The sequence below is a fragment of the Miniopterus schreibersii genome (genome assembly GCF_964146895.1).
Source record: "Miniopterus schreibersii genome assembly, chromosome: 15".
In the NCBI taxonomy this organism is placed as follows: domain Eukaryota; kingdom Metazoa; phylum Chordata; class Mammalia; order Chiroptera; family Miniopteridae; genus Miniopterus; species Miniopterus schreibersii.
The window spans coordinates 20,122,755-20,150,496 of record NC_138115.1 but is presented as its reverse complement, the minus strand read 5'-3'; the positions used below and the strand labels follow the sequence as shown (position 1 = coordinate 20,150,496).

The following is a 27,742-nucleotide window of genomic DNA, read 5'->3' as shown; positions in this document are numbered from 1 at the left end:
AGCTTAAGGAATTCAGTGCTCTTCCCGACTACAAAAACCTACGTGTGGGCACTGAGTTGTCTGAGGGGACTTAAGAAGCGTTTGTCCAGTGTCGCTGCAGCTTCACGGGTGTCATCAGCACTCTGTTGGGGTGGGCAGTGAGCGGTGAGGCTGAAGGCAGTAAGGGAGACTGAAGGCACTGTGTGGTGCACCTTGGAGTCGTCTCTGTGTGGTGTGGCTGAGACAAATCAGTCACGGTGCTTCCCGGGTGAGCGCGGCCACCAGTGTTTCTGGAGGACTGTCATGCCCATCCCCACAGGCCCTGCTGGGCTGGGCAGGCCAGGCCCACGGTGCTTCCTTGGCCAGAGAGCTCCAGGCCCAGAAGTGGGGGGTCATTGCCAAGGAGGCAGCACAGGGGGTGCCAGTGCACAAGCTTTCTGCTTCCTCCACCAGGTGGCCCAGGACCAGGTGCTCATGGTTCAGACTCATCCAGAGGAGAGGAGGTGATCTTCCAGAGGGTTGAAGGATACTGAGCCCCAAGCGAAAGGCTTGGGAAGAACCTTGAAAAAAGCCACAGGTATTCCACAGTGGGGCTGGGTTGGTGTGGCGACAGCAGTGGCCCACATAGCCTGGGTCAGGAGCTGGCTGTGCCCACAATGTGCTGTGTGACCTTGTTTCTTCCCCAGTGAGATGATGCTGAGGCTTAAGACTTGAGGGGCCCCACCCATCTCTTCTCTCCCGAATGGGGAGGCAACCTCTTCATGGTAATTACACTTTTATGTACCCCCCACCCCCACCCCAACACTCAGAAGCCTGCCTCCTGCAGGTGGGCAATGCAGCACTGCAGTCAAGAGCTCTGACGTTAGAGTCAGACACATGAGGATTTGAATTCAGCTCAGAAAAGTAGGCATTGTAAAAGTGCCCACCGCATAGGGTCGTGAGGACCCAGGCGACTAGAGGCTCCCAGCAAGAGACTGGCAAGTACAAAGTCTAGTGAGTAGGAGCTCCAAGAGCCCCTGTGGATTGGGTCCGGTCTGGAGCAGCTGCTCTGATGGGCAAGGTCTTCCCCTCTGCTGTTTTCCCTCCGTTGTATTCAAATCGGGTAACAATGGGCCGCCGCTCTGGGAGGGGCTGAGGGTAGTTCCTCAGATCCCGGTGGCCTGAGCCCATTGGAAGGGCAGACACCTCTTTGGCTGGACATCTGGACCATGGACAGGGGTCTGAGTGACGGGGACAGTAAGTACAGCCCGGTGGGCGTGGGGCACCCACCTCTGCAGCGGGCCCGAGCCCTGAGCTCTGTGCCAGGCTCTGTGTGCCCTGCTGAGAGCATCCCTTCCTTCCCCCCTTTCTTTCCTGTGGGAGCCCGTTTACAGCCTGCAGGCTGGTGTTCTGTAAGGGCCCCTGGGCCACGGGGAAGGACGGCAAACACCCAAGATGAGAACTTTTCTCCCCAGTGACATTAATACTGTCCAAGTCTTGCAGTCTTTATACTTCCTCTCTCTAGTCGGCAGTCCCCACTCCTCCAGAGCCAAAAGTGAGTGTGACTGTGGGGCTTCTTATTACAATCATGCTTGGGATCAGTTCTTAGATGAGGTTAATTGTAAAGAAATGTCATGAAAGGTCTCTACTCATGGTCTCCTTCTAGCAAAGAGCCCGTGTGTTCATTACTGCTCCTCAAACAGCCTGGGTGACCCCATCCTGTCATTACTGGGACAGAAGTACAATGGAATCTAAGGACTATTTAAAGAGATGGAGAAGGAAATGGTATTTTAGGAAAAAAATGTGCTATGTTTAAAAAATGGAAATTTTTGATCCTGAATTCGGAACGAGGAATGTGGTACAGTGTTGGATTGGGAATTGGGAGGCTAATTGTCAATCTTCTCTGCTATAAATTGGCTGTGTGATCATGGGCAAGTCATTTAACTCTGAGCCCCAGTTTTCTCATCTATAAAAGGAGATTGGGTGAGGAGTTCTTAATTTAAAGGCCATGAAGCTGTGGGCAAAATGTGTGAATGTGCTTTTTTTTGGAGGTGGGGGGTCCACAGATTTCATTTGAATCCCAGAGAGGCCTCTAACACTAGTACATTTTCGTAGTCACTGAACTGGGTGACCTTGAAGGCCCTTCGAGGGTCCAGCACTCTCTGTTGTCTTTAAGGTTGTTATCTCAAAGCATTAAGCTTCAGAGCCGCTGATGTGGGATATAAAATGGACTCATGCTAATCTTAGAGCTCAATTTAAATTTTGTTGGAACCCTTTTTCATATTGAAGTGGAAGCCGTATGGAGATACTTTAGCATGTGTTTGAGGAGGACCTAATCTGATATGCTGGAAATTGTGTATTTACAGTCTTATTTTAATAAGCTTCTATTAGCATTCAAATGCAATCTTTCCTCTTCAAAACACTGCTCACTGGTAATCATTTATATTGGGATTTTCTCTTAGTAGAAATGGGCTAAGTCCGATCTCAATTCAAATCCAAGCTGTGCCTCCTAATTGCTGGGTGACTTTAAGTCACGTAACCTCTCTGAGCTTTATTTCCTCCATTTAAAACAGAGATGGTGTCATCTTTTAGATTTAGTGAAGGATTAATTGGATGTACAGTGCCTAACACATCACTCAGTCCAGAGTACGCATGAAGTAAATATTGACTCTAGAAAATGATTGGATTTTGTCCCCTAGAGTTTTAAAGTTAAACTGTTATTAATGAAGATATTGTCACCTGTGAGGTTTCTGTCTTGGCATCACCCTTTCAGTAAGCAGGGTGAGAGTAAGGTGAACACTTTAGTTCCCTTAACATTCTAAAATGTATGGTAGACCCTGGTTCTGTCATAAGGTCACCTTCTGTGCTGGTTTCTAACACAATCAACCCTCACTTCAGCACTCAGGGTCTACTGCAAGAAAGGGGATTGTCCAGAAAAGTTTTTAGAGACTAAGTTGATGAACTCTGGAACTAAGTACATTTTCTCCAGGTTTCAGACTTACTGATTGCTATAGGACTTCCATAATTTAAATGTCCCTTCTTAGATGAGAGACGGCCCCCACTTTGTCCAGATGAGTTACCCTTCCCAGTCACCAAAGTGCTGTCCCTTAGTGTTTGAGTCTATAATGTGGGCAGTTTCAATGAGAGACTATCTTCCTCCAGTGATACACTTTGGGACCAAAGGTGGCATGGAGAGGGACATTCTGGGATGTGACACCCACATGGAAGTCACCTTGAAGGCCATTTAGCACAGCCGCTGTGAGATGCTGGGATGCCTCTGACAGCATCACCAGCTGGAGGCAGGATCTCCCACCGTTGACTGGAGCACCTTCCGTGGTGGGCTGGTCCCCCTTCTACAGCTGACACTGTCAAATGTTTTCTTACATTGAGTTGATAGCTCTTTTCCTGGAGCTTCTACTCTTTGGTTTTTATTCTACACCCAAAGGCTACTCAGAACCTGTCTGTCCTAAGTTTAAAATAAGAACTCTTCCAGAGCCCTTTCTTCTCTAGCTTGGCCAGGTCCTGGCTCTTCAGTGGTCCCAGATGTAATGTGTTTGTAATCATTCTTCTCTTAGAGGGAGAAGTCCTAGCTCAGAGCTGAAGAGGAAAAATCCCCGCCCTTACTCTAAAAACCATATCTTTTGTAATATAACTTCTTTTGTTGCAGACTTACACCCCTCCCAGAAATGGTAAGCAAGAGCCTCTTCAAGTGAGATGGGCTGTAACTGGAGCCCCTGGTAATTTTAGGAGGAGGCATCTCTAGTCCAGGACGATAGGACCTCGGTGATACCTCCTTACTCCTAGGGATTGGTCCCTAGGGAGGTGGGGGCAATAATCTGAGGCCACAAAATTGTCACCATCAGTGACACAGTGCTGAAGAGATGGGACTCTCCCCTTGGCATCCGGACCAGCTCTGCTCCCCAAAGGGTTGCGCATTAGAGTGCCCCTCACCTCAGCTCTGAGTTGGAGATCTGAGACTGGATCTGAAGCTATCACGGTCAGAGTGAGAAAGGATGCTGGATTTCCTGGCAGGAGACCAGCTGCCAAGAGCCTTAGTCACTGACCTTGAGACTCAGCGTTTTTACCCATCCCTTAGGATGGAGGCACGATGACCAGGAATGCAGGCCTTTCCTGCCAGGTTGGCCCTGGCCTCACAGGGCCCCTTTGGTCTTTCCTTCTGGCTGCCACATTTCTGGAAGAGGATTGTGGGTCTGCAAACTCCTAATGGAAAAATACTGTCCCCTTTGGGGAGTAAGAAATAAAATCTTTAATGACATCATGTCATAGCTTAGAGAGGATCCCAAGAACTCTCCCAAATTTGTTTGCAGAGCTCTCTCTTGTCTGCTGCACTGTTTGCTCCTCTCATGACCATGCTTCCCAAGCCCTGTTTTGGGGAAAGGATATGAAGGCCCTAAAAAGTTAAGTGATTTTTCCTCTAAGGCTACACAGCAGCCTAGCTATTCTGTGCTGTGCTCATGGCTGGGGGAACAGGAGGAGTAAAACATAGACCTGCCTTCAAGGTTTCAAAGTCTAGTAGGGGAGGAAGACCTCGAACAGGCATTTTACAAGTCATAGTTCTTATAAAGCCATTTGGCAAAAGCAATGACAGGGAGTGGAGTTCTCTCTCAAAAGCAGTGGCGTTCTGAGGTCCCACAGGAGGAGAACCACACCCCGGCCAGCTTCGCAGGGGGTGAGATCTGGGCTGAATAGGCCTGAGCCAGGTGATGGGGTGGCATGGTCGGACACATCAGAGCAAGGGCTGGGAGAAACGCCACAGTGTATGTGTGAAGATAAATGCAAACCTCAGTGTCATGAAGTGACAGGTCACCTCCAGAAAGGAGAGGCAGCTCTTAGAAAGCCGGGCCCCATGTGGGCCTCTCTGGGTCCGATGGCACCTTCTACAGAGCACGAGTTTTACATTCCCACTTAGTGAAAACATGTTGTGACACTTGCTGCATTCTTCCCCGGCCCAGCAGAGGGGCTACAGAAGTCCAGGGAAAACTTCTCCCAGGTCTTCCTCCCCCCATTTCTCTTGATGTTGGTCTTACTCACATTATAGTTCCTCCTCCAAATATTTCCTCAGTGTCCCCACCCCGAAGCTCCCACACTTCTCTATTGAGCCTCAAGCAGGCTTGTCTCTCTCTCCCCCGTCTTTCTGCTCTGTTCTTTGTCCCTAAGACCTCACCCTCCTCAGTTAGCTGTCTTCCCTTCTCTGGACAACCAGAGGAGGAGTTGCTCTGGACAACATAGGAAGAGTTTTTCCCCATCATGGGAGGAGATAAGAACCTTATCTTCCTGTCCCATAGGTAATATTGGGCCTTATCTGACAAGTTCAGGAGCTTGGACATTAGCTGTGGGTAGTGGTGAGCCCCTGCGGTGTTTAAGACACGGGATGGCCTGGGCAGGCTTTCTGGTCTTGCTAGGAAGGCCTTTAATTAGTGCAGCCAATTATTTGCCTGTTTGTTCTTCTTGACAAAACAGGACTTCTTTTCTTTATCTTATAATCACCTGAACTTAAATTGTGGTAAAATACATATAATATAACATTTTCCATCTTAACAATTTCTAAGTGTGCACTCAGTGGCATTAAGCACCTTTACATTGTTGTTCAACCATCATTTCCATCCATCTCTGGAATGTTTTCATTTCCCCCAACTGAAACCCTACCCATTAAATAAAAACTCCCCATTCTCCTCACCCCCACTCCTGGAAAACACCATCCTACTTTCTGTCTCTGTGAATCTGACCACTAGAATCTCTCTTGCATCATCTTAAGCATAATTTAAATTATAAGGCATTTATGTGCACCAACTGTATGCAAGAAGAGAGAAGGGTTTCCCTGTCTAAAAGGGGCTCTTACACCTGTTGAAGGAGATAAAATATGAAATAAACTAAAGCAAGATAGTGGTAGGAGCAGAGAAGTGGCAGAGAAGTGTCAGGATTTCAGTGCTGGTGACATGATTAATCTGGAACCAGGGGCAGAAGGCGTGGGCTCTGTTTATCCTTCTGAAAGAAAGGGATTGACATTTAAAAGAGAAAGGCTATCCATTAATTATGCCCTTTTTAACAAGGAAAATTCCTTTCTGTACAAACAAAAAGCAGCTAGTGGCTGGTGAGCAGAAACACGGCCTCGGTAACACTTTGCAAAGCCGCCTCAGCAACCACCGCCCGATGCCATTTGCACGGGGCAGTAGGGTGTTCAGCTAAGTGGAAAGATCATTGTCCTTGGAACTGGGACCTGAGTTCTAAGTACTGTTTCTGTCTCGGCTATGAACGTCTGAACTTGTTGCCCCAAATCACACCTCTGAGCTTCATCTCGTTCTGTTATAAAATGGGGAAAACAGTGGTTGTCGTGAAGCGCAAAAGAGATCACGCCTGCACCAGCCCCTCATGAGCCACAGGATGCAATGTGCGCATTAGGGTGGGGCGGCCCAGCTTCACGGCTGCCCTGGAACAGCCCCGACACCGGGGAAACAGTGAAGTCCCTGGTGGCCTCCTCTGGAGTGCCCTACTCTGGGTGTCGCACAATGCCTGGTGACGTCCGCGTTCCTGTTGTGCCTGATGAGATCTGCACAGGAAATGATGCAGCCTGGAGTCCTTTATTTTTGTACATAACATAATGGTGAGATTAATTTAGCTCTGACGATTAATTTAGCTCTGACGAATTACGCCTGCCCCTGGAGGTCAGGCTGGCTCCCCGCTGATGGATGGAGCCCTGAGCTTCCCACCTCTCATTCTTCCCCTCTTCCTGCCCCTTTGTTTGGAGTCCAGCTGGACAGAGCAGCCACATGGCATTTCCCTGTCTCCTCCTGAAGGACAGTATTGATGCCCTAGCCGACCCAAGACTTCTGGGTGGGCGGGGGGCCATTGCTTTCTTTCTATGCTTGACATTTTCCCTATTCTCTGGTTAAAGGAACACAAAGAAAGAGGAAGACCTTGCCTCCTCAGGCCCACGACATCGAGCATTTATTAAATGCCAGGCTCAGGGCTCAGAGCTGCGTTCGCATTGTCTCATTAGATGGGCACTAATACCCGCTCTGTTTCCCAACTGGGGGAATTAAGTTCTGCAAGGGCGTGTGGCTGACACAGGCTCATGTATTACATGGCTCAGCTCCAGGGGAGCAGAGCCCAGGTTCCTGCCAATGAACCTCAGGGATTCTGCGTCCAGTCACCTGGCTACAGTCCAACCCTGACCTTCATCTTTACTTCTGATAACTGGGCTCATGGGAACTGTAATGACATACATGGGTCCTGGTCCCAGAAAGTTCAGATTCCAGCCTTCACCTTCCTGACCCCCCTCAAATCCATCCTCACAGGTGAGTGTCTAGGTCAAGGTAGGCAAAATATGGCTCAAGGGCCAAATCTGACCCACGGCCTGTTTTTGCAAAGTTTTGTTGGAGCAAAGCCACTCTTAGTCAGTTGTGTATCGTCCGTGGCTGCTTTGAGGCCACAATAACTGAGATGAGTGATTGAGACAGACCACGTGGCCCACAAAGTCTACAGTATTTACAACCTGACTATTTATAGAAAATATTTTCGGGTCCCTGGATCCCTGGTGGCTAAACTAGCTCAGAATGCTAATAAACTCATTAGAAACAAAACAGTATTGGGGACCAAGTTATGAATAATCCCATATTATATTGGGGACTTCAGTACCCACTGGCTGGCCTCAGTTTGAAGCTTTGGGACGATGTCGCTTTGCGCCACACCCATGTCCACCCTGCCTCTCTCACCTGTTTCTTGGCAGAGTCACTTGCTTACAGAGATGTTTTTCTGCTAAAAGGGCACTCTACATCTTCGAACATTCTTCTGTTTCAGCTTCCTTTGTAAGTCTCTGGCAAGGAGAAAGAACCTTAGAGATGCATATGTTTGAAGACAAAGACATTTCTAATTTGGGGGGAGAGATAGAACAGGGTTGTTCATTGGTCTTAACGACACGCCCCCACACATTGTTCTTGGCCATTTGTTTCAGCATTTCAGGCTTTCTCACCACCTGCCATCTCCACTTCCAGACAAACTAGGCTGCTCAAATTTAGAACAAGATCCGCTTATCCTTCTGGCCTCTGTTTTTATTAAACTCAAAAGGACAGTTTGTTTTTTTTTTGTGGCGGTCAAGAGCTATAAGCTTTAAAGAGCTGCCAAAAAAAAAAAAAGAAAAGAAATGAAAAAGAAAGGAAGGCCCTGGGTGGATCAGCTGGAGGTATGACCTGAGTGTGCTTCAGTGACAATGCAGAGAGAATCCTCCACTGACCATTTTTATCAGTTCACCCTTCAGAGCCAAGCTCCTGTGATTAGATGAGCAGCTAGAAAGATAGTGGCGGGATTCTTGTCCCTCAGCAGATGGGCTTCAGGGAACAGGTTTGAGGGGTGGCCCAGAGGACTGGAACTGGAACAAGGAGCCTCTACCCTGCTCTAACTCCACCGCTGTGCACCCTAGGAATTCTGGAGTAGCCTCTCTGATTCTTAGACTCCTGCCTTCCATGCCTCCAGGTGAGAGGGTGGGGTGAAACCACAAGAGTGTGGGGAGGTGCTTCATGAGTTGTCCCAGGTTTCCGGGGGCCAGTTCTTATATTATGCTTTCCTGCTTGGGGTCTCAGGCTGTATGTATCTATGTCATAGCCTGACAGATCAAGATGAGGTTTTAAAAAAATTTTATTTTTACTTTTAAAAAAAATTGTTGTAATTCTATAAATGGGAAGACACAACATTTAAGTTACCCTGTCTTCTTCTTCTTTTTAAAATATGTCTTTATTGATTTCAGAGAGAGGAAGAAGGAGAGAGAGAGAGACAAACATCAATGATGAGAGTCATTGGTCGGCTGCCTCCTGCACGCCGCCTGCCGGGGATCGAGCCCGCAACCCGGGCCTGTGCCCTGACCGGGAATCGAACCTCGATCTCCTAGATCATAGGTCGATGCTCAACTCCTGAGCCATGCTGGCCGCACTATTTTTATTTTTTAAAATTCAGTATTATTTTGTATTAGTTTTGGGTGTACAGCATAGTGGTTACACGACAGGTAGTTAGACAGGCGTGCGCAGAGCAAGGACGATGGGCCAGGTACAGAAGGTCACCAGGGTGGAAAGCCCTGGGTGCCTAGCTGTGGACAAAACTGGGACACAAGGGCCTCGCCTCCAGGGTGACCTTTCTTCCCCTAGCGTATCACTGGCCCTGCGGTTAGGCCCCCTGACCTTTCATATCCCTGGTCATGCGGTTCTGACCCGCCCCTGACCTTTCCTCCCCTGGCGCGTAGCTGGTCATGCAGGTTAGACCCCCCTAGAGGGTGTCAACATACGAAACATTCAAACCGGTGATGAATTTTTGTGAGTTTATTTGAGCCAAACTATTGACAATTGCTGAGCAGCAAAATCCTAACGGACTGAGAAAATGCTCCAGAGAACGGCAGTTGCACCTTATTTTATACAACAAAAAGAGGGGACATAAGTGGGTCACATGAAATCCCTTGGTGATAGAGTAGGGCGGCGGGAGAGAGCGAAGTGGGGCAACTTCTGGGATTGGATGAAAAGTAAAATGAGAGACACACACTTCTTTTATATAGGTAGGTATAGGGTAGTTTACAGTCAACAGTTAACTCAGTGACAGCGAGGGGATCTGTGATCTCTGCAGAGCACACCTGTGCTTCGAGGGGTCAGGAAAAAGGAAATTACTTTGACATTCCAAAGACATGTTATCATAGATGCAAAAAGACAACAGACAGGCTCAGTTAAGGTAAAGATCGACCTTTGTCAGGGAAGATACCAGCCTAGGACATGACTGCCGATCATAAACTGTTTTTAGTTAAAAAAGTTTTAATTTCAGACCATTCTTTGTGGTCACTTTAGGTCTCTGAGTTTGGAAGGTCGCCAGGTAGGCCTCCCCTGAGCTTGTCGGGTTTAGTATGTGGCCCCTTTTTGTCCACACATCCCCCCTTTGGTCATAAATCAATCCGAAGATGTGCTGATGACCAACCTTTTGGTTGGATAAGGGGTCCCACGGTGCTAGGAAGGCTCATTCCTAGGGCGTCTCAGGGTCAGCATTTGTCTTGCTGAACAGGGTGGGCCACTGGGGATGGGGCAAGACTGTAACCTTAGATGGCATTCAAGATCAAATTATTATTATTAAAAATAAAAAGGCAGGTGAATGGGAGACAGTCAGATCCTATATGTCCTTGTTAAAAAAATACTCTGGATCATTTCTGATTTTTGAGCTACCATGATCCAAGTCTTTTTGCTGCTTGTCTTAAGTTTTGTCATCTTGCATCTAGTATAACATGTACATACCAGGAACAAAAGCAAAGTATTAAATCAGTAACACCAATTAGGAACAGAAAATGTCTAATACTAGACAAGGAAGGGTCTGAGGGGTTAAATAAGCATTCCAGCCAACCGAAAAACCCTTTCCATGTATTATCATAATTTTTAATAAGCTAATTATATGTTTTCCTCCTTCATCCACTCTCACTTGTGCCTTACAATATGTTTGGCCAGATGAATTAAGATTCTCTACTATTTCATTATCCAGAAGCTCTCATTTTTCTTCTGTCCAGTTAGCTTCCTTAGAAATGACTTCATGGGGAGGTTTAAGTCCAATTTCCCAATACATTGGATTTTCAGTATCGATATTATCATAGGTTTTATTAATCTCAGGCAAAGTTATTTTGCCTATAATTTCAGTATTACTACCATATTCCAGTAATATTTAATGTAAACTTGGTATTATTACAATAAAAAACACTTAGAAGAATTTTCTAACCCTTCCCAACAAAAACAGTCCTTTCCCATATACCAAATATTGTTATTTGTTGGGGTATATACAATAGGCTAGGATTAGGTGAATTCAGTATTCCATATAGATTGAGGATGTGACCATTCACATTTTCAATTCTCACAATCAGATAGTGAGATGGGTTCCCATTGTTTGTTATTTCTAAATATGGCCCATCTACTTCCCATTGGAAGTATTCCAGTGTTTTTGAGGATGGTCCCATGCCAGCCAGTTGAACTACTGAGAATTTAAGCTTAGGATCTAACCGGGGTACCTGGGCTCTTAAGCCACAATGTTGTAGACCGCATTTCCCATCCAAAATTTTCCAAATTCCAGGGGAAACATATGGGTCCCATAAGTGTCTGGCCTGAGCTTCCGCACGCATTATAGTTGGCCATTGTCTCATAGCTAGTCCGGATTCATTTGCGTTAACACAGACAACAGGAGTTAGGGTACAGGCGCGTTCCCATTGTTGGGGTTGTGCATGAGTTTTTATAGTCTGTTCTATCTATTGAGCTAAAGCTTTATTGTCTTTCCAGGCTGCTTCCCACCCTTTTCCTTCTTGAAACAGCATTCCGTCTATATGACCTAGTTTAGCTAAAGAGTCTTTTTCTAATGAATGCCATTCTTCATTAGCTGCAAGTTCAGCTTGTCCCAGAATACCGAGGCCCGCCCCCCCTCCTCCAAGAATTCCCCTTTGATGTCTTTGAGAGGGCCAATGTTGTCGGATCCGCCAGGAATGCTGTCGCCATCGGGTAGCTATGGCTTGGGAGCAGCTGGGGCATACTGAATGGACCCCAGGATGTTGAGTTTCCCATGCCATAGTTAAATGGGTAGAGGTAACCCCAAAATGAGTGAGAGTTTGAGTGTTCCACAGGGCTTCCCACAAGCATCCAGGACGCAAGAGGGTAGAGTAGTTACAGACTACCTACCCACCATGTAATCCCAATGATATTTGAAATGGGGACCCATTGATTTTTTTTCTGGTTTCACAGACATCCAGCCATAAGAGCTGGTGAGTCTGAGGACAAGATATACTGAGACAGACAGGCCAGGTTGCCACAAGCCTTCTCCCATCATATCCAGGTAATTCTCTTAGCTTTTCATGATCCATTCCTATAGCTATATGATATTCATCTAGATTAGGTCCATCTGTAATTCTACCAGGGGAATTATCAGGGAGGTGTTCTTGGAGGTATTTGCCCAAGATGGGTCCTTTATAATAGGAATATCCAGAAAAAAATGTGCCAAAGCTTATATTGATAGTAGGAGAAGACCAATGTGTGGCCAACAAAGCATTAACTTTATTGTCATATCTAATAATCAGAATATCATTGTGTAGTAGGTGGGAAAGATTAGCAGGTACCCAAGTAAAATTTTTCATGTCTAATAAGGTAGGGGTTTGGGGAGACAGATATTGTTTCCACTAGGAAACCATAAGGAGGACAACACTATAAAAATCATTTTAGGTGCATCTGATCAATAACACTTAGGTGATATACGAACAAGGTTTGAGCAGCAGAAATGTGTGAGCATACAGGCCCTGTTGACGTGTTGGGATAGCTGTCTGCCTCCGTGGTCGACAGCTTCTCGACCTTGAAAAGTCTTTGCCAGGGGAGATGAAAGTTTTCTGAAAGTTTGGCTAGTTGAATTTTGATTGTACCATTGGTTCATTCCACCAATCCAGAATGGGGGTGGTAGGCACAGTGAAAATGCTACTGATGGATTTTATTATTTGTCGAATGAAATAGGTCCCTCAGTCACTATGTAACTCAGAGGGAATTCCCCAGTTGGGAATTATTTCTTCTAATAACAACTTACCACCAGTTAAGGCAGTTGCTGTCCTGCAAGGGTATGCCTCAACCCAGTGAGAAAACATACAAGTCATAACTAATATATATTTGTATCCCTGAAGTGGTGGCATTTGGATAAAGTCCAATTGCCATACCTCAAATGGACCTAAAGGAAGTGGGAAATGTCCTTGGGATCCATGGAGTGGTTTTCCTGGGATATACTTGGGACAGATAGAACATCCTCTGTACACTTTATGAGCTATAGTAGGAGAAGGTATCCAGTAATATTGTTACTCCATAAAACCATCTTTTCAGGACCCCTGTGTGTTAGCTCATGTACATGATGAAGTATAGGGAGTTGGGCCCTTCTCGGTAAAATAGGTTTCTGATTGGGTCCAAGCCATATCTGTCTGTCTGGGTCAAATGTTCCCCCTTTTTTTTGCCATATTTTCTTTTCTTCCTCTGTAGCTGTCTGTTGAAACTGGAAAAGATAATCTTTTACTGATTTACTAGAAAGCAAAGAACATTCTTGGGTCTGGGTAACTGGACTGTTCAAGGCTGCCTGCTTAGCTGCAGCATCAGCGGAATGATTTCCTTTTGCTTCCATGGTGGTAGCTTTAGAATGCCCTGGGGTTGATAATTGCCACTTGTTTTGGTTGCTGTATGGCATCTAAAAATTCTGCAACCAGTTTTCCACTTTTATGGGCTTCCCTGAGGAGGTTAAGAAGCCTCTCTGCTTCAGTAGCATTCCAAAGTCGTGAGCTACACCAAATGCACAGCAACTCTCAGTGTAAATATTGGCTACTTGATCTTTGGCCAACTGACAAGCCCGAGTTAGACCAATTAGTTCAGCTTGCTGGGCAGGTCTTATTTCAGGTAGATAAGAACTTTCAATTATGTCCACCACAGAAGTTATAGCATATCCAGCTCGGTAGTGACCCTGTTCATCTTTCAGATAAGATCTGTGAACCAAATTAAGTCAGCATCATCAATAGGAGCTTCCTGTAAATCATTCCTAGGAGCAAGAAGGTAGTCAGTAAGCAAAACACAACTGTAGGTGTCTTCATCCTGTAAAGAGGGTAACAAAGCTGCAGGATTAAGGCGATGACGCTGAATTAAAGTAAAATTAGGTGTGGAGAGCAGGAGCACTTCATAAGAAGCCGATTGACTGACAGAGAAGTGTTGAGCGTGGTGAGAATTCAGCAAAGATTCAACAGAATGAGGAACAGGAATAGTTAAAGGAGAGCCCAAACTATCTCTCCTGTCTGGTTACGGAGCATGGCTTTCGCAGAGGTGGCCTCAAGCAGCGAGGGAGCCCTTTGGCCGCTGAGTCTAGTTGCTGACCATAATCTCCTATAGGTCCATGTTTCTGAGTTAGAACTCCCAAAGCATTTCCTTTACTTTCATGTGTGAAAAGGAAGGGAAGTTTAAAATTGGATGTCCCAGAGCAGGAGCTTTAGACAATGCTTCCTTTAGAGCCTCTACAGCTTGTTTCCCGTTGGGGTTCCATTGAATTGGATCAGGTTGATCTGACTTTAATAGGGCCTATAGGGGCTGGGCTAGTAATGAAAAGTTTAGAACCCAATTTTGACAATATCCAGTCAAACCCAGGAATCTTCTAAGCTGCTTACTTGTTTTTGGAAGAGAAGATGGGATTCCGCTAAGTCTTTCAGGGTTAATCAGTAGCCCATCTGTAGATATGAGATGGCCAAGGCATCTTACTTGAGGTAAGCAAAACTGAAGCTTATCCTTCGAGACCTTATGTTCTTTTATAGCTGCTGCTGCAATAGGTAAATCGTGTCCTTTTGGGTGTCTAGTAATGTCCTAGAGCATAAAAGTAAATCACCCACATATTGGATTAGAGTGGAATCTCTAGGAAATTTAACATAATTTCAATCAGCTTTTAATATCTGGGAGAAATAGCTGGTACAATCTGTATATCCCTGGGACATTACAGTCCAAGTAAATTGTCGATCTTCCCAGGTGAAGACAAAGAAATACTGTCTTTTTCTACTGGAATGCTGAAAAAGGCACTACATAAATCTGTTACTGAAAAATATTGGCAATCCTCAGGAGTGGCTGATAATAAAGCATGTGGATTTGGAACCACAGGATGCTTGGGAATAATTCTCTTATTTACAGCTCTCAGATCCTGTGCAAATCCCCATTCTTTTCCTTTTGGCTTCTTTACTGGAAGGACAGGAGAATTACAGGGGCTTGTACATGGAATTATAAGCCTGTTTTAAAGTAATCTTGTATAATGGGCTTAATTCCAGCTAGGGCATCAGTCTTAAAGGATATTGGCAGATATTAGGTAGAGGTAATTATCAATAGTTATTTTAATAGGAGTGGCTGACTTGATCTTGCCAATATCTATAGTGGGATCTACAAAGAGAAAACAAACAGAAGCAAGCATAGGGCTGCTCCAAGGACCATGAGAGGGTATTTCCCCCTCTCCTTACTAATGCTTTAGGAGAAATTGAGATTATCACAAGAGGGGAAGTTACTAAGGCCCTTGTAGATACTTCGGCTACTTTAACTATTCTTAACCCTACCCAGCTAAGTTTCTCTCTCCCTCAAAGTAAAGCTTCTGTGCAAATGGTAGGGGTATCCAACCAACCAAGGGCTATTTTTAAGTCAGAGCCTATCCCCCTTCAAGGGAATGTTACGGGGCAACATATATTTTCCTGAAACCCATGATCCCACATGCCGTTTTCCTGGAAAGGTGAAATGTCTGTAGAACTAAATGAATCAGATGCTGATCCAATTGGGGAAATAATGGTTTTAAAAGAACTTCCCAAGGAAAATAATCTTGAAACAACGTTGAGAATGGCATCCCTGTTTGCTGGCCTCCTACTCTGTGCCAGTCGCCCTGACAGGCGCTTTATAAACATTGCCATATTCCATGACCTGGAGATAGACACTGAGTTACGGATGGCCACGCTTCCTTAAGGCTCCTCTCTCTCTTCAACACGTGGGCCTATTGAACCTGGGCAGGTTTAAGACTGCTGTGGCCAAAGCAACACAGAGGACCCCATGAAGAGACTGCCACGTCTACTTCTGGCCTCTAGGAGCATTCCCTCTTGAGCCCTGAGCTGTCATGTAAGAAACCAGACCGTCCTACCAGGCAGACCATATAGAAATGCCCTAAGAGGGCCTAGGGGATCCCAGCCTCCCAGCTACCCGGCCAAGCCACCAGGCATATGCGTGGCTTGCTGAAACCACCAAGCTGCCTGCTAAATCACGGAGTGGCCTGTTATGGGCTACATGGCTGTGTTGCTCCCCTCAACGCCTGCCATTTCATATGTTGAAGCCCTAACCTCCAGCGGGATTGTATTAGCAGGTGGGCCTGTGGGAGGCGATTACATCCAGCTGAGCTCATGAGGGCAAAGCCCCCGTGATGGGATTAGTGTCCTTACAAAAAGAGAAAGCGACTAGGGCGTTCTTTCCCTGGCATGTGAGCACATAGTGAGAAGGCAGCTGTCTACAAGCCAGAAGTGGCTTCTCACCAGACACCAGATCTGCCAGTGCCTTGATCTTGGGCTTCCCAGCCTCCAGAACTATAAGGAATAAATGCTTGTTGCTTAAGCCCCCCAGTCTGTGGTGTTTTTGTTACCACAGCCGAAATTCAAACAGACCCTAACCCATTACACGCCAAACAGGAGAATCACCCGGCTGAGCCCTGCCCACACTTTTGACTTGCAAAATTATGAAATATGGTAAAATGTTTGTTGCCTGAAGGCAGTGAGATGTGGAGCAGGGTGTTACACAGCTTCCTACAGTGGACGGTCTTTGCTCTGGGACTCGTCACGGACCTGGGCAAGGCTTCCTCAGAGCCACACATGTTCTGAGGCTCCTGCTCACGCTCCACCTGCCCTCTCTCCTCTGACATGTCCGACCTGCTCTGGGGTCTGAAGGCCTCCCTGCCTCTGTCTGCTGTCTCTCCCCTTTTCCCTTCACTGGTGTCCCCAAAGGACCTCCGGCACATCTAATGCCATCTTGGTGTCTGCTTGTTGTATGACAGCCCAATCCCACCCCTGCCCATCCTTCTCACCCTGCAGATGTGTTCTGTCCCTCAGGGTGCCAGAGCGAGCCAGGCTTAATTAGATTGCGGCTTTTAATAATGCACCTGCCCTCACTTGTCAGCTTCTTGTGAAGTCGCCGTAGATGCCCCCCCCCCCCCGAGGCTCAGGACTGCCCGTCTTTCTGCAGGTGTGGTGGACCTCAGCTTCGAGGCCGAGAGTCCTCTGGCACCCCCAGTTGAACTCCTGGAGAGGCTGCCCAGCTATGACTGCCTTTTTCAAGGAAGCGGTAAGTCTGCGGGGTCTGGGTTCCTGCAGCCTCTTCCTGGGGCTTCTGCTCGTTGGAGGGACGTCTCTGGAACAGGCCAGCGCTGGGATAGCTCCCCTTTCCTCTGGGGGCTCTGGGAAGCCCTTTGTCACTGTTGGGAGGGCATGGGAGGACATGGGGTGTAAGCCCTGTGTCTGTGAACATCCCATGTCCATTTCCCTTTAAGACCAGAATGATGCCGGCCTGGGAACCATCATTCTTTCCTTCATCTGCTCTTTCTCACATTCAGCCAGTCTTTCCTCCTCTCATCCAAGGTATCTGTTCCTTTGAGCTTGCCCCTGACTCCTCCCTTCTCTTCCAGGACCGCAGGTTTTCTTCCCACCTTTGGAGGCCCCAAGGAGACGCCAGGAACAAACGTGCTGGTCCTCGTTCCTGGAACACAGGTGAGCTGCAGGTGTGCTCTGGTGACCCTCCCAGAGCCATCACACAGGAACGTGGGTGGTGGTCCTCACTGTCACCCTTGCCCCTGGGAGCCCTCCTTGGGGATCTCAGGCACCACAGATCTCAATCCTGACCTCAGAATCTAGGCCTGAATCAGACTCTTTAGGGACGGGGCCTGGGAATCTGTATTTTACCATCCTCTGCAGGCTGTTTGAGTTGAAACCATAGTCTAGATCAGGGGTTGCAAACTACGGCCCCTGGGACAAATTCAGCCACTGCCTGTTCTAGTAAATCAAGTTTTGTTGGAACACAACCCCTCTCATCTGTTGACTCACTGTCTGGCTGCTTTCCCACATCTGGCTGGCAGCAGATGTGAGTGGGTGAGACAGACTAGATGGCCTGCAAAGCCTGAAACATTTACTCTCTGGCCCTTTACAGAAAAAGCCAGCTGCTCCCTGGAGAGGCCCACGCCCTCCTTGTTTTGCGAGGACTGGGGCAGAGCTCCAAGGTTAAGGCCAGCTTTGTGCCTCCCCTTGGCCACCTCTCCTCCCTGGCCACCCACCTTCCAGCCTGCAGCTCTGGCGAGCACACAGGCCCCTGGGAGCCGGGGTGGGTGCTGGAGACACAAGTGTGCAGGAGAAGGGCTGACCATGTGGCTGGAGCGGGGCTGCTGTGGAGAAAGGAGGGGAGGGCGCCTGCCTACTGGAGGGGTTGGGGCAGGAGGGCTTCACTGAGGAGGGGACCTGGCAGCTGGGCCTCAGGACACTTTTCCGGCAGGAGGGGAGGTGTCCAGAGAGAAGGCTGAGCAGGGCTGGTGGTCTGCCTTCCACTGGCTGCTTCCCTGGCCCAGCTCCCGTGAGCTGAGCTGCGGGCACCGCTGTTGGCTGGGGCTCGGATGTGTTTGTGTGAAGCAGCTCACAGCTCCTCTGGCTGAGGTCAAGCCCCCCGAGGGCAGGAACCTCGTCTAGCCCAATTCTGCCTCTTCAGCTGCGTGATGCCTCCTCTGGTGCCTGTTTCCTCATCTGCATAATGGCATACTTCATCCTTAAGGATTTTTTTGAGTTCTAATATTCTATCAAGCCTTCCCCTGAGCTCACACTTCAGCTGATGCCGTTTTGCGGTCCTCTCTCCCACCCAGGGATCTGTTCATAGGGTCCCCTTTGCTGAGACGCCCTCCCTCCATGGACTCCTGAGTGCTTCCCCACCCCTGTGGACCAGGGAGGGGGCTGCCTGCCTGGATGAGCCCTCGGGCCCTCCACAGACCCCCTGCCTCTCTGCTCTCTTCCTGGCAGAGTCCCTGTGGTGACGGAGGAGGTGGCGCGTGAAGCCCTCCTCACCTTTGTGAACTCCAAATGCTGCTATGGCAGCTCAGCCGCCAGCAATCTCGTCATCCAGGAGCTGAAGCAGCAGATGCTGTGCAGGGTGAGGGGCCGGCTGGTGGGGCTCCTGTGCAGGTGAGGGGCCAGCTGGTGGGGCTTCTGTGCAGGTGAGGGGCCGGCCTGGTGGGGCTCCTGTGCAGGTGAGGGGCTGGCCTGGGGGGCTCCTGTGCAGGTGAGGGGCTGGCCTGGGGGGCTCCTGTGCAGGTGAGGGGCTGGCCTGGGGGGCTCCTGTGCAGGTGAGGGGCCAGCTGGTGGGGCTCCTGTGCAGGTGAGGGGCTGGCCTGGGGGGCTCCTGTGCAGGTGAGGGGCCAGCTGGTGGGGCTCCTGTGCAGGTGAGGGGCCAGCTGGTGGGGCTTCTGTGCAGGTGAGGGGCTGGCCTGGTGGGGCTCCTGTGCAGGTGAGGGGCCAGCTGGTGGGGCTCCTGTGCAGGTGAGGGGCCGGCCTGGCGGGGCTCCTGTGCAGGGTGAGGGGCCGGCCTGGTGGGGCTCCTGTGCAGGGTGAGGGGCCGGCCTGGTGGGGCTCCTGTGCAGGTGAGGGGCTGGCCTGATGGGGCTCATATGACAGGAAATGGGAGAAAGGAGCCTGGGGAGCAGTGCGTGTGAATGTCTGTGACGCTGAGGTCCCTCCTGCAACCCCTCCGGTCTGCAGTCTGAGTAATAACACAAGGAGTGATTATTACCAATCATCATTGAAAAGCTGCAATGTGCTAGGTATCACGTAAAGCACGCTGCACATGTCCTATCACATCCTCTCAGCTACCTACATGGTGGGTGTTCTGTCACCAGTTTATAGAGGAAGAATTGGCTGTTTAGAGAGGTGGAGGTCCTTGCCCAAAACATGCAGCTAGAAGTGACTGATCTGGGATTCAAACTCAGGTTTGCTGGTGCCAAAGCCTATGTCCTCAGACACAAGCTGAGCCGCTTCCATGAGGGGCGGGCTGAGAGAGGCCCATCGACTCCCTTCATCCTAGATCCCTCTGCCTTCCCCTAGTCATGTCAGGGCCAAGGAATTATTTACTCATCACGGAGGCCCGATGCTCCAGGGAAATCTTATACTGAGACCACCATGGGGACCACAGCAGGCTCCTATGTCACTCTCTGCATTGACGGGGCCAAGGGACAGCTTCTAGATCTATATTTTCTAGTGTCATGGGCATAGCCATCCTCAGGTGAGCACACAATCACACAGAAATCAGATGAGCCTGGCAGGGAGTGGTTAGAGCAGGGACCTGGGGGAAGAGGCCCCTGTGTAGCTGTGTGGCCTTGGGCAAGTTCACTGACCTCTCTGAGTCTCCCTTTCCTCACATGAAAAAGTAGGGGCCAGGTGATGTCCAAGGCACCTTTCTGGTTTGTGATTCCGTGGTCCAGGATCAGGAAGGAGGATCCTGAGGTCAGGCAGATCAATTCCTTCAAAGGGGACCCTCGGGGCAGTTGGTTACAGAGGCCTCCACCTAACAGAAGACAATCATTGCTCCAAAACTGGCCTCTTAGAACGTTTCTATGTACCAAGAGACAGGGACTGAAATCGCCCTGTCGTGAGCCTGTCGGGAGAGGTTTCCTGGGGCCGATGACCTCCCTGCAGACATGCTGGTGCAGCAGGGACAGAAGTTGCTGCTGCCAGCGTGCTGCAAGCAGACCCCGTGCCGTGTGGGGGACCCTCTGGTTACCCACTGGGCTCCGGCAGATGGCAGCTTCCTCCTTTTGCTCTGTCTTCCTAAAGGGCTCGAGTGTAAACCACTGTCTTTCTCTACAGTATCGACTGGAGACTTTCAGCGAATCCAGGATAAGCGAATGGACATTTCAACCCTTTACAAGTGAGTTTTCTGAAATGAGTTTAATTGGGAGCAAATATGGCAGGAGCTAGTCTTAGCCGCTGACCTTGAATGAGATGCTCCTCTGCTCAGAGCCTCGGTTTCCTGTCCCTATAAAATGAGAGGGTGGGCTTTCGTCTCAGAGACGTCCCAGTGCTGATCTTAGCCATCGCTTCTGGTGCTGCGGCCAGGGTAGGTGGCACAGGCAGTGTGTGTGCTCGGGCACCTGTCTGTCCCCCCAGGCCCCCTGGGCCCATTCACTGTGCTAGTCAACCCCCTGCTGGCCCCGCTAAGGCCTCAGGCCCGTCTGGGACGCCCACATGCTGCCTGTTTTCTCTGCTGATCACTTTGGTTCATCCTTCAAGACTCCCACGTCGCCCCTTCCATGAATTTCAGAATTTCTTCTCCTGCCCCTGCCCTCCCGGGCAGAATGGGCCAGTGTTCTGGGTTTTCAGAGCCCTTTATGTGACTCTTGGCCACAGCACTTACCCTTGTGGCTGTAGCTGAGTCTGTTTCCTTGAACGGAGGAGACAGTCCTCAATAAACAGTCCTTGTTTATTGAGGCTTCATCTGTGCCAGCCCTGTGCTAGCACTTATATTTTTTCTTCTGTGTAATTTTCACTACCGTCCTCTATGGTAAGTGCCATCATTATGCCCATTTTAGAGATGAGACAACTGAAGGTCAGAGAGGTGATGTAACTTGACTGGAATTACACAGCAAGAAAGTAGAAGAACCAGGAATCAAGCCCAAGTCTCTCAACCCCAAAGCTTGGGTGCTTAACTAAGGACTCCAAGGGGACCCATGTCTACCCTTCCTTGTAGCCCAGGGTCTAGCCTAATGCCTGGCACCAAGGGAAGGCCCTGTGCTACCTGGTGAATGAATGAAAGCTTGTCCTGGCCACTGTTTGCTGTTCTCACAATGATCCGCTTCTGTGTCAGACCACTTGGTAGATGGGCCACGAAGAGGGACCTCCCCCAGGCTTTGGGACATCAAGGTCCAGGTTCCCCCGATGTTTCAGGAAGAAACCAGGAAGTTCCAGGTCCCTCACTCGTCACTGGTCAAGGTAACACGATTATCATAACACGCCCTTCTCCCGACCTGGTTATCCAGGGACTGTAGATTTCCCGAAACATTATCCTGGAGAGGAAACCCCAACTCCAGACTGTTGGTTTATTTCTGGGACGTCAATGCACATAGCAAAAGAAAGGTCCCATTTACAAAAATTGTCACCAGCTTTAAATGGTGAGCATTCAAATTTCTAACCCCTCTGAGTGTTTATCCCCTCACCCGGCCCCCTTGGCCTGACAGTAAATGGCTGAGGTGCTGAATGAAGCGTATAAAGTGAAAACGTCCTTGGGGTTTTTCATGGCAGTCAGTAGGGGAGCCGGATTTAACTTCTGTCCTGTTTACAGAAACGTAATCTCAACATGAAGCGAGGGTGACCTAACGTATGACAAAAGCCAAGCCAAGACACTTTATGTTATGGTCTCATCTGATTACCTGTCTTGTCTCCACTCTGGAACTTGATTCGAGCATGTGACTTACCCCTGTTTTTGTAGCACTACGAGATGGGGGGACCCTGAGAGCTCAGCAGAGCGTTCCAGTCTTTCCTCGAGAGCGGAGAAGCTGTGTTGACCCAGTGCTTAAAGTCCAGGGGCTAGCTTGTTGCCGTTCACAAGAACGCTGTGAATTTTTCATGGCTTCTACTCCCAGGGGCCACTTTAGCTCCTTAACCGGCCTCTGTGGTTTAGCCTGGGAGCGTGAGTTAGGAGATGGGACTTGGAGAGCAAGTCCCCTTCTTAGCCTCCAGGACAGGCTGGGCTGGGCTCTGAGGAAGCGGTAACAGGATCTCCTGGGCTTGGCATTTAAGGCCCTTTGGAATCGTGGTCAAGTGGGAATGGCCATCTTCCCCTCTGGCTCTGAATGGCTGCACCTCTCTTTGGGATGGAGACACGGGGGTGGGGGTGGGGGTGGGGGTGGAGGTGGCGACACAGCAGGTGTCTGAGGAACTAGATCCAAGGACGGCGTTTCACCTTCAGGAATGCCACAAATGCCAAGGGCGCGGACGCTACAAGTGCAGCGGCTGCCATGGGGCCTGCATGGTGAGTCAGGTGTGGCTGTTGATACGTAGTGCCGGTGGAGGAGCCCCACCTGGACCGAGGGCTGGGCTGGGGGCCTGGGGCTCCCCACACTACCAGTGGACCTCAGGCAAGTCATTCCCCCTTGCTGGGCCTCTGTTTTCCCATCTGTAAAATGGGAAAGTTGACCTTTTTCACTCTGATGGTTTATAATTTTAATTTTTCTCTTCTTTTCTCATCCATCTACAAATGTTCATTGAGTTCCTGCTTGGCACTAGGCCCGGGAAGAGCACTAGGGCCTGGGATCCTTCCCACCGGGGACCCCCTGCTGTCTGGGGCACTATTCAACCCAGTCCAGGCCCCTGAGCGCACGGCCAGGCTCTCGTGGCATCAGCCTTTTTTTCAAACACTTTCAGGGCCACGAGCCATCCCAGGAGCAGAACCAGGCTCCTTTCGTATTCTTTGTTCTCCCAGGTACACCTAAGCCTTTGGACACACCCTGGCCTCTTGTCGCTCGGAGCCGTGTCTTCCTCGATCCTTGCATGGCCCGCCTGCCACTCCGCCCCGCTGGTGCCCTCCTTCCAGCTCCTGGGCGCTCACTCCTCTGCCCACCTGGGCAGCACCTTCGGGGCCAGCTGCGGCCACGCCCCGTCTAGCCTATACCTTCACTCCTGCCTTTCGCCTCCTCATGGCTTCCCCAGAGCCCCTTCCTGAGGCCGTTTCTGAGCCTTCCTCCACCCCTGCCCCTCCACCTCCTCTCCCTCCGCCCTCAGGGTTCCCCTGGAATGTCTCCGGAGCCACCCTGAGCCAACTACGAGAGCATTGCCTGCGTCACCTCTAGGGACCTTTCCAACATGAGATCCCCGTGTCCAGCACCAGGTCCCTCGGCCCCCCTGCCCTCTTCCTGCTCCCTCTGGCCATGGCTGTGTGGTTAAGGGGCAGTCCCAGGGTTCACGGGGGTCAGTGAGGAGCAGGAGAGGCTGATGTCCCAGGGATGTTAGGATGTAGGGTCTCTGAAAGGTACAACTGCGTCCAACCCTCCCATTTTACGGGTGAAGGGATGGAGGCCCAGGGAGAGGAAGGGGCTTGCTCAAAGTCACCAGGCTGGGATTTGAACCATGTCTTAGAACGCTCTTTTCCCCACTTCCCTGGGAGGCCAGGGGGTACTGAGGCCGTGGTGTGTCCACAGGTGAGGTGCCCATCCTGCAGTGGAGCCAAGCGCAGAGCCAAGCACCCTGGGAGGTGTCAGATGTGCTCGGGGTCCGGCAGGCACAGGTATGAGCTGGTCTCCCTGGCTTTCTTGCTTTTCCATTGTCTGCCCTGTTGGAAGGCAACCAGGCACCCTGTCTGCCTTGTCACTTCTGTGTCCCCAGAGCTCTGTGAATAGGAGGTGCTTGTAAATATTTGTGGAGGGTGTGGGCTTTTCTTGAGGCCTGATATTTCTGGACAAGACTGGAACTCATCAAGCAATCTGTGGGTCAGGTGTAAGGAGCAAGGCAGTGCAGGAAGGAGGAGGGCGGTGTAGGGAGAGGAGACCTGTTCCTGCTCACGTGGTGGGATGGGGAAGGAATATAGAAAACCACCCAAAGGTGAGATTCTTAACTCTTTGAGGATCTGGGCCTGTGGGGGGCAAACCCTTATTTTTAACTCATTGCAGGGTGTGAATGGAGGAGTCAAGGAAGGTTGGTTGATTTACTAAACAATCAACAAAATTTCATCTCTGCTCACAGGCCTTTGCAAACAGAGGGGCATGGCATTTTGTAAATCATGTCCTTTAATGTAGTTATAAATCTTTAAAGGGAAACAGGAACCCATGAAGAGTGAAACTGTTCAAAGTTATGTTGGTTAAAAACACTTTTAGCTCATTGAGGCCCAGGCCATCCTTCTAACAAGCCAGATGGCGAAGCTTTAGTGGACCTGCCACCTGTGATTCGTAAAGAAGGCATTTGATGCTGAATGAAACTCAGGTTTCTTTCATTTACAAGCAAAATAAATCCAATTCAAACTGGCTTCAGCAAAAAAGTAAATTTACAGCCCCGTGTAACAAACATCCAGGAGTATATTTCTGGGATGGCTTCAGGTATGGCTGGATCCAGGTGCTTAAACAATGTCATCAGGAATCTGTGTCCATTCCCACTGTGCTTTCCTTTGTGTTGGTTTCAGTCTCAGGCAAGCTGTCTCTCGTCGTGGCGGAGGGGACCATCAGCACCTCCAAGCTTAGGAACCTCAGTAGAAAAGGATGTCCCTGTTCTGAAAGTTCCAACAAAAGTTCTAGGGTGGATCTCATTGCATTTACCTGGGTCATGTGGCCATCTTTGTATCAGCCACTGTGGCCAGGGAGATGGAAAAAGCTGACTGGCCAGGCCAAGGCCCCAAGCTGGTCATAGAATGGGAGGGGGAAGCCTATGAACCATATAGACTGGGTGGGAGAAGGGTGGGAGAAGGGAAATTGGGGCACTGCCTCTAAAAGCAAGAAGTCTAGATGGTGGGAAGGTGGAAGCAATCCATGCCCACCACAGTCCCCCTCTATGAGGGAGGATTTGGGGGTGGGGGCCTCCAGAAGCCACCAGGTCCCATGAGTATCTGAGTGGTGCTGACAGTGTGTCCCTCTCAGGTGCGGCACGTGCTCAGGGAGTGGGAACAAGACCTGTGCCACCTGCAAAGGGGAAAAGAAACTGCTGCACTTCATCCAGCTGGTCATCATGTGGTATGTGGCGGTGGCTCAGTGCGTGGCCCTGCGGCTGTAGCTGGGGCATGTGGCCTGGACTGGTTTCTGCAGAGAAACGCCACATGGGCGGGGCTTTCACAATACAGGGACCCGCTGGGAGCAAAGGGCTTAGGGATCCTTGGGAAGAGGCGGCAGGGGTGCGGGATGCTGGCGGGCTTTAGAACGGACCCTAGTTCACATTCTGGCATCACTCAGTTCCTGGGTGCCCCTGGCTGTGTCCTAAATTCCCACGTCCGGGGAGGCTCCCAGGCCTTAAGGGTTTCTCCTGCTGGGCCCTCTGCTAAGTGCTCACAGGGAAGGAAGGGTGATATGAGGAAACAGGGCGGAGCTGTCCTGTTTCCCAGTTGGCTGGTTTCCCAGTTCAGGTAACACCAGCCCTGCAGCCCAGGTCTGTGTGATTCCAGACCCCCCTTCTTAGCCCGCCTGGCCCTCTTCACCTCCAGGAAGAACAGCCTGTTCGAGTTCGTGTCTGAGCACCAGCCCAGCTGCCCCGGGGAGCTCCTAGCTAAAGCCAGAGGAGAGAACATCTTTAAGGATGAAAACACGATGGTGAGGCTTTGCAGAGCCCCCCGCGGAAGCTGCGCTCCTCCTGGCTCTTCTGGCTTTCGGGGGGCTGCAAGCATTTGGGACAGGCAGAGGGAACAGAGTTGCCGGACAGGACACAGGGATCTGGGACCCCGTGGGGCCCGTCCTCCCTTGAATTTCACATATTGGACTCTCCCTCCCTTCTCCCTCCCTTCCACACACTTAGAGACCCCTGTCCTGTAAGAGGCACCATTCTGGGCCCTGGGGATACCGTCCAACAAAATCCCTGCCTCATAGCTCTCACAGCCTGGTGGGGGAGAAGATAATAACATCCCAGCACAATGTGAGAGGGCAGCGAGGGTCGTTGAGAAATATGCAACCAGGTGAGGGGCAGGAAAGGCAGGGGTGTTGTCTCAGCAGGGGTCGGGTGATGGTGGTGGTGACAGTGGGCCAAGACCTGAACACAGTGCAGTGGGGAGTGAATCGTGTCCAGCAGGGAACAGCACGGCAGAGGCTTTGAAGGACAGAGAGCAGTGGCCCTGGAGGGCGGTGACCCAGGCGGAGTGAGGAGCTAAGACACGAGCCGTGCCAGCAGCCAGATCAGGGGTTGGCAAACTCCGGCCCTCGGCCTGCCTTTATCAATAAAGTTTTATCATAACATAGCCATGCCTGTTTGTTCCTGTATTGCCTGTGGCTGGCTTTGTGCTGCGAGGGCAGAGCCGAGTAGTTGAGACAGAGAGCCTCTGCCCACAAAGCCTGAAGTATTTACTATGTGGCCCTTTACAGAAAAGATTTGCCGTCCCTGCTGCAGGCCGTGGCAGGGAGCGTGGTCGTAATGGGAAGCGTGAGCGGGGTCCTCACGCTGCTTCCTCTGAGAGGGTCGGGTGCTCAGCCTCCTTTTATTTCTTCTCTCTCTCTCCTTTCTCTCTCCCTCTCCTTCTCTCTCTCTCTCTCTTTGTTTCTTTCTTCTTTACTGTATGTGATCTTTTCAGATTGACTTCTTTCACTTTGTTATATGCATTTAAAAAAAATTGAGATACAACTGACATATCATTATATTAGTTTTAGGTATTTAGCACAATGATTTGATATATGTATATGTTATGAAATGATCACCACAATAAGTCTTATTAACATTCATCACCATACATCATTATATATTTTTTCTTGTAACGAGAACTTTTAAGATCTATTCTCTCAGCGACTTTCAAATATCCAACACCATAGTCTTTACTCCAGCCACCATGCCGTGCATTAGATCCCTCGGACTTGCTTCATAACTGGAAGTCTGTGCCTTTCCACCCCCTCACCCACTTCACCCACCCCTCACCCCACCTCTGGCAACCATCAGTCTGTTCTCTGCATTTATGGGTTTGCTTGTTTTGTTTTTTTAGGTTCCATATACAAGTGAGAACATATGGTACTTGTCTTTCTCTGTCTGACTTATCTCACTGAGCGTAATGCCCTCGAGCTGGAACTGTCAGGTCTCCCTTCTTCCCCGTGGCTAATATTTCCCAGCCTTTCTTGGCCCCATCGCTGCGGCTCCCGCAGCCTCACTCATCCCTCCAGGACCTGCACCCACCCGCGCCGGGCAGCCTCAGAGGCTCGCTGGGTGACGGAGCGGGCTGCAGGTGGCGGAGTGCCCTGTGACTGTCCCCTTTCGGTGGCATTACCAACAGAATGTGGGTAATCGGGGTCTGTGGAGCTTAAGCAACCCACCCGCTTGCCGCAGGGCCTCGGCCCTTCCCCGTGCGGGCTGGCTCTCCCTTCCACCTGAGGTCGATCGATCGCCAGGGCTCCAGGTGCCGACGCTTGGTCAGAGCAGCGCGGTGGGTGTGTCTCCCCCAGGTGTACCCCCTCGTGGACTTCCCCCTGCGGGAGATCTCGCTGGCCTCCCAGCGGGGCATCGCCCAGCACAGTGCCGCCACCCTGGCCTCCAGAGCCCGCGTCCTTCAGCAGGTGAGCGGGGGCCTGGGGC

At 50.1% G+C, this 27,742-nt stretch overlaps 1 protein-coding gene across 1 annotated transcript in view; it reads left to right on the top strand.

Moving 5' to 3' along the window:
* Positions 1-1,172: 1,172 nt before the first annotated feature.
* The window catches only part of SSUH2 (ssu-2 homolog), a gene marked incomplete at its 3' end in the record, with an annotated part of 29,389 nt that continues 2,819 nt past the window's right edge, over positions 1,173-27,742 (top strand). The window contains exons 1-11 of the mRNA XM_081159597.1: positions 1,173-1,215; positions 16,725-16,823; positions 17,164-17,245; positions 18,536-18,665; positions 20,375-20,435; positions 21,372-21,496; positions 22,473-22,535; positions 23,701-23,786; positions 25,126-25,218; positions 25,683-25,788; positions 27,613-27,723. Of these exons, the coding sequence (XP_081015723.1) occupies positions 1,188-1,215; positions 16,725-16,823; positions 17,164-17,245; positions 18,536-18,665; positions 20,375-20,435; positions 21,372-21,496; positions 22,473-22,535; positions 23,701-23,786; positions 25,126-25,218; positions 25,683-25,788; positions 27,613-27,723 (984 nt within the window). The 5' untranslated portion in view covers positions 1,173-1,187. The remainder of the gene's footprint in view (positions 1,216-16,724; positions 16,824-17,163; positions 17,246-18,535; positions 18,666-20,374; positions 20,436-21,371; positions 21,497-22,472; positions 22,536-23,700; positions 23,787-25,125; positions 25,219-25,682; positions 25,789-27,612; positions 27,724-27,742) is intronic.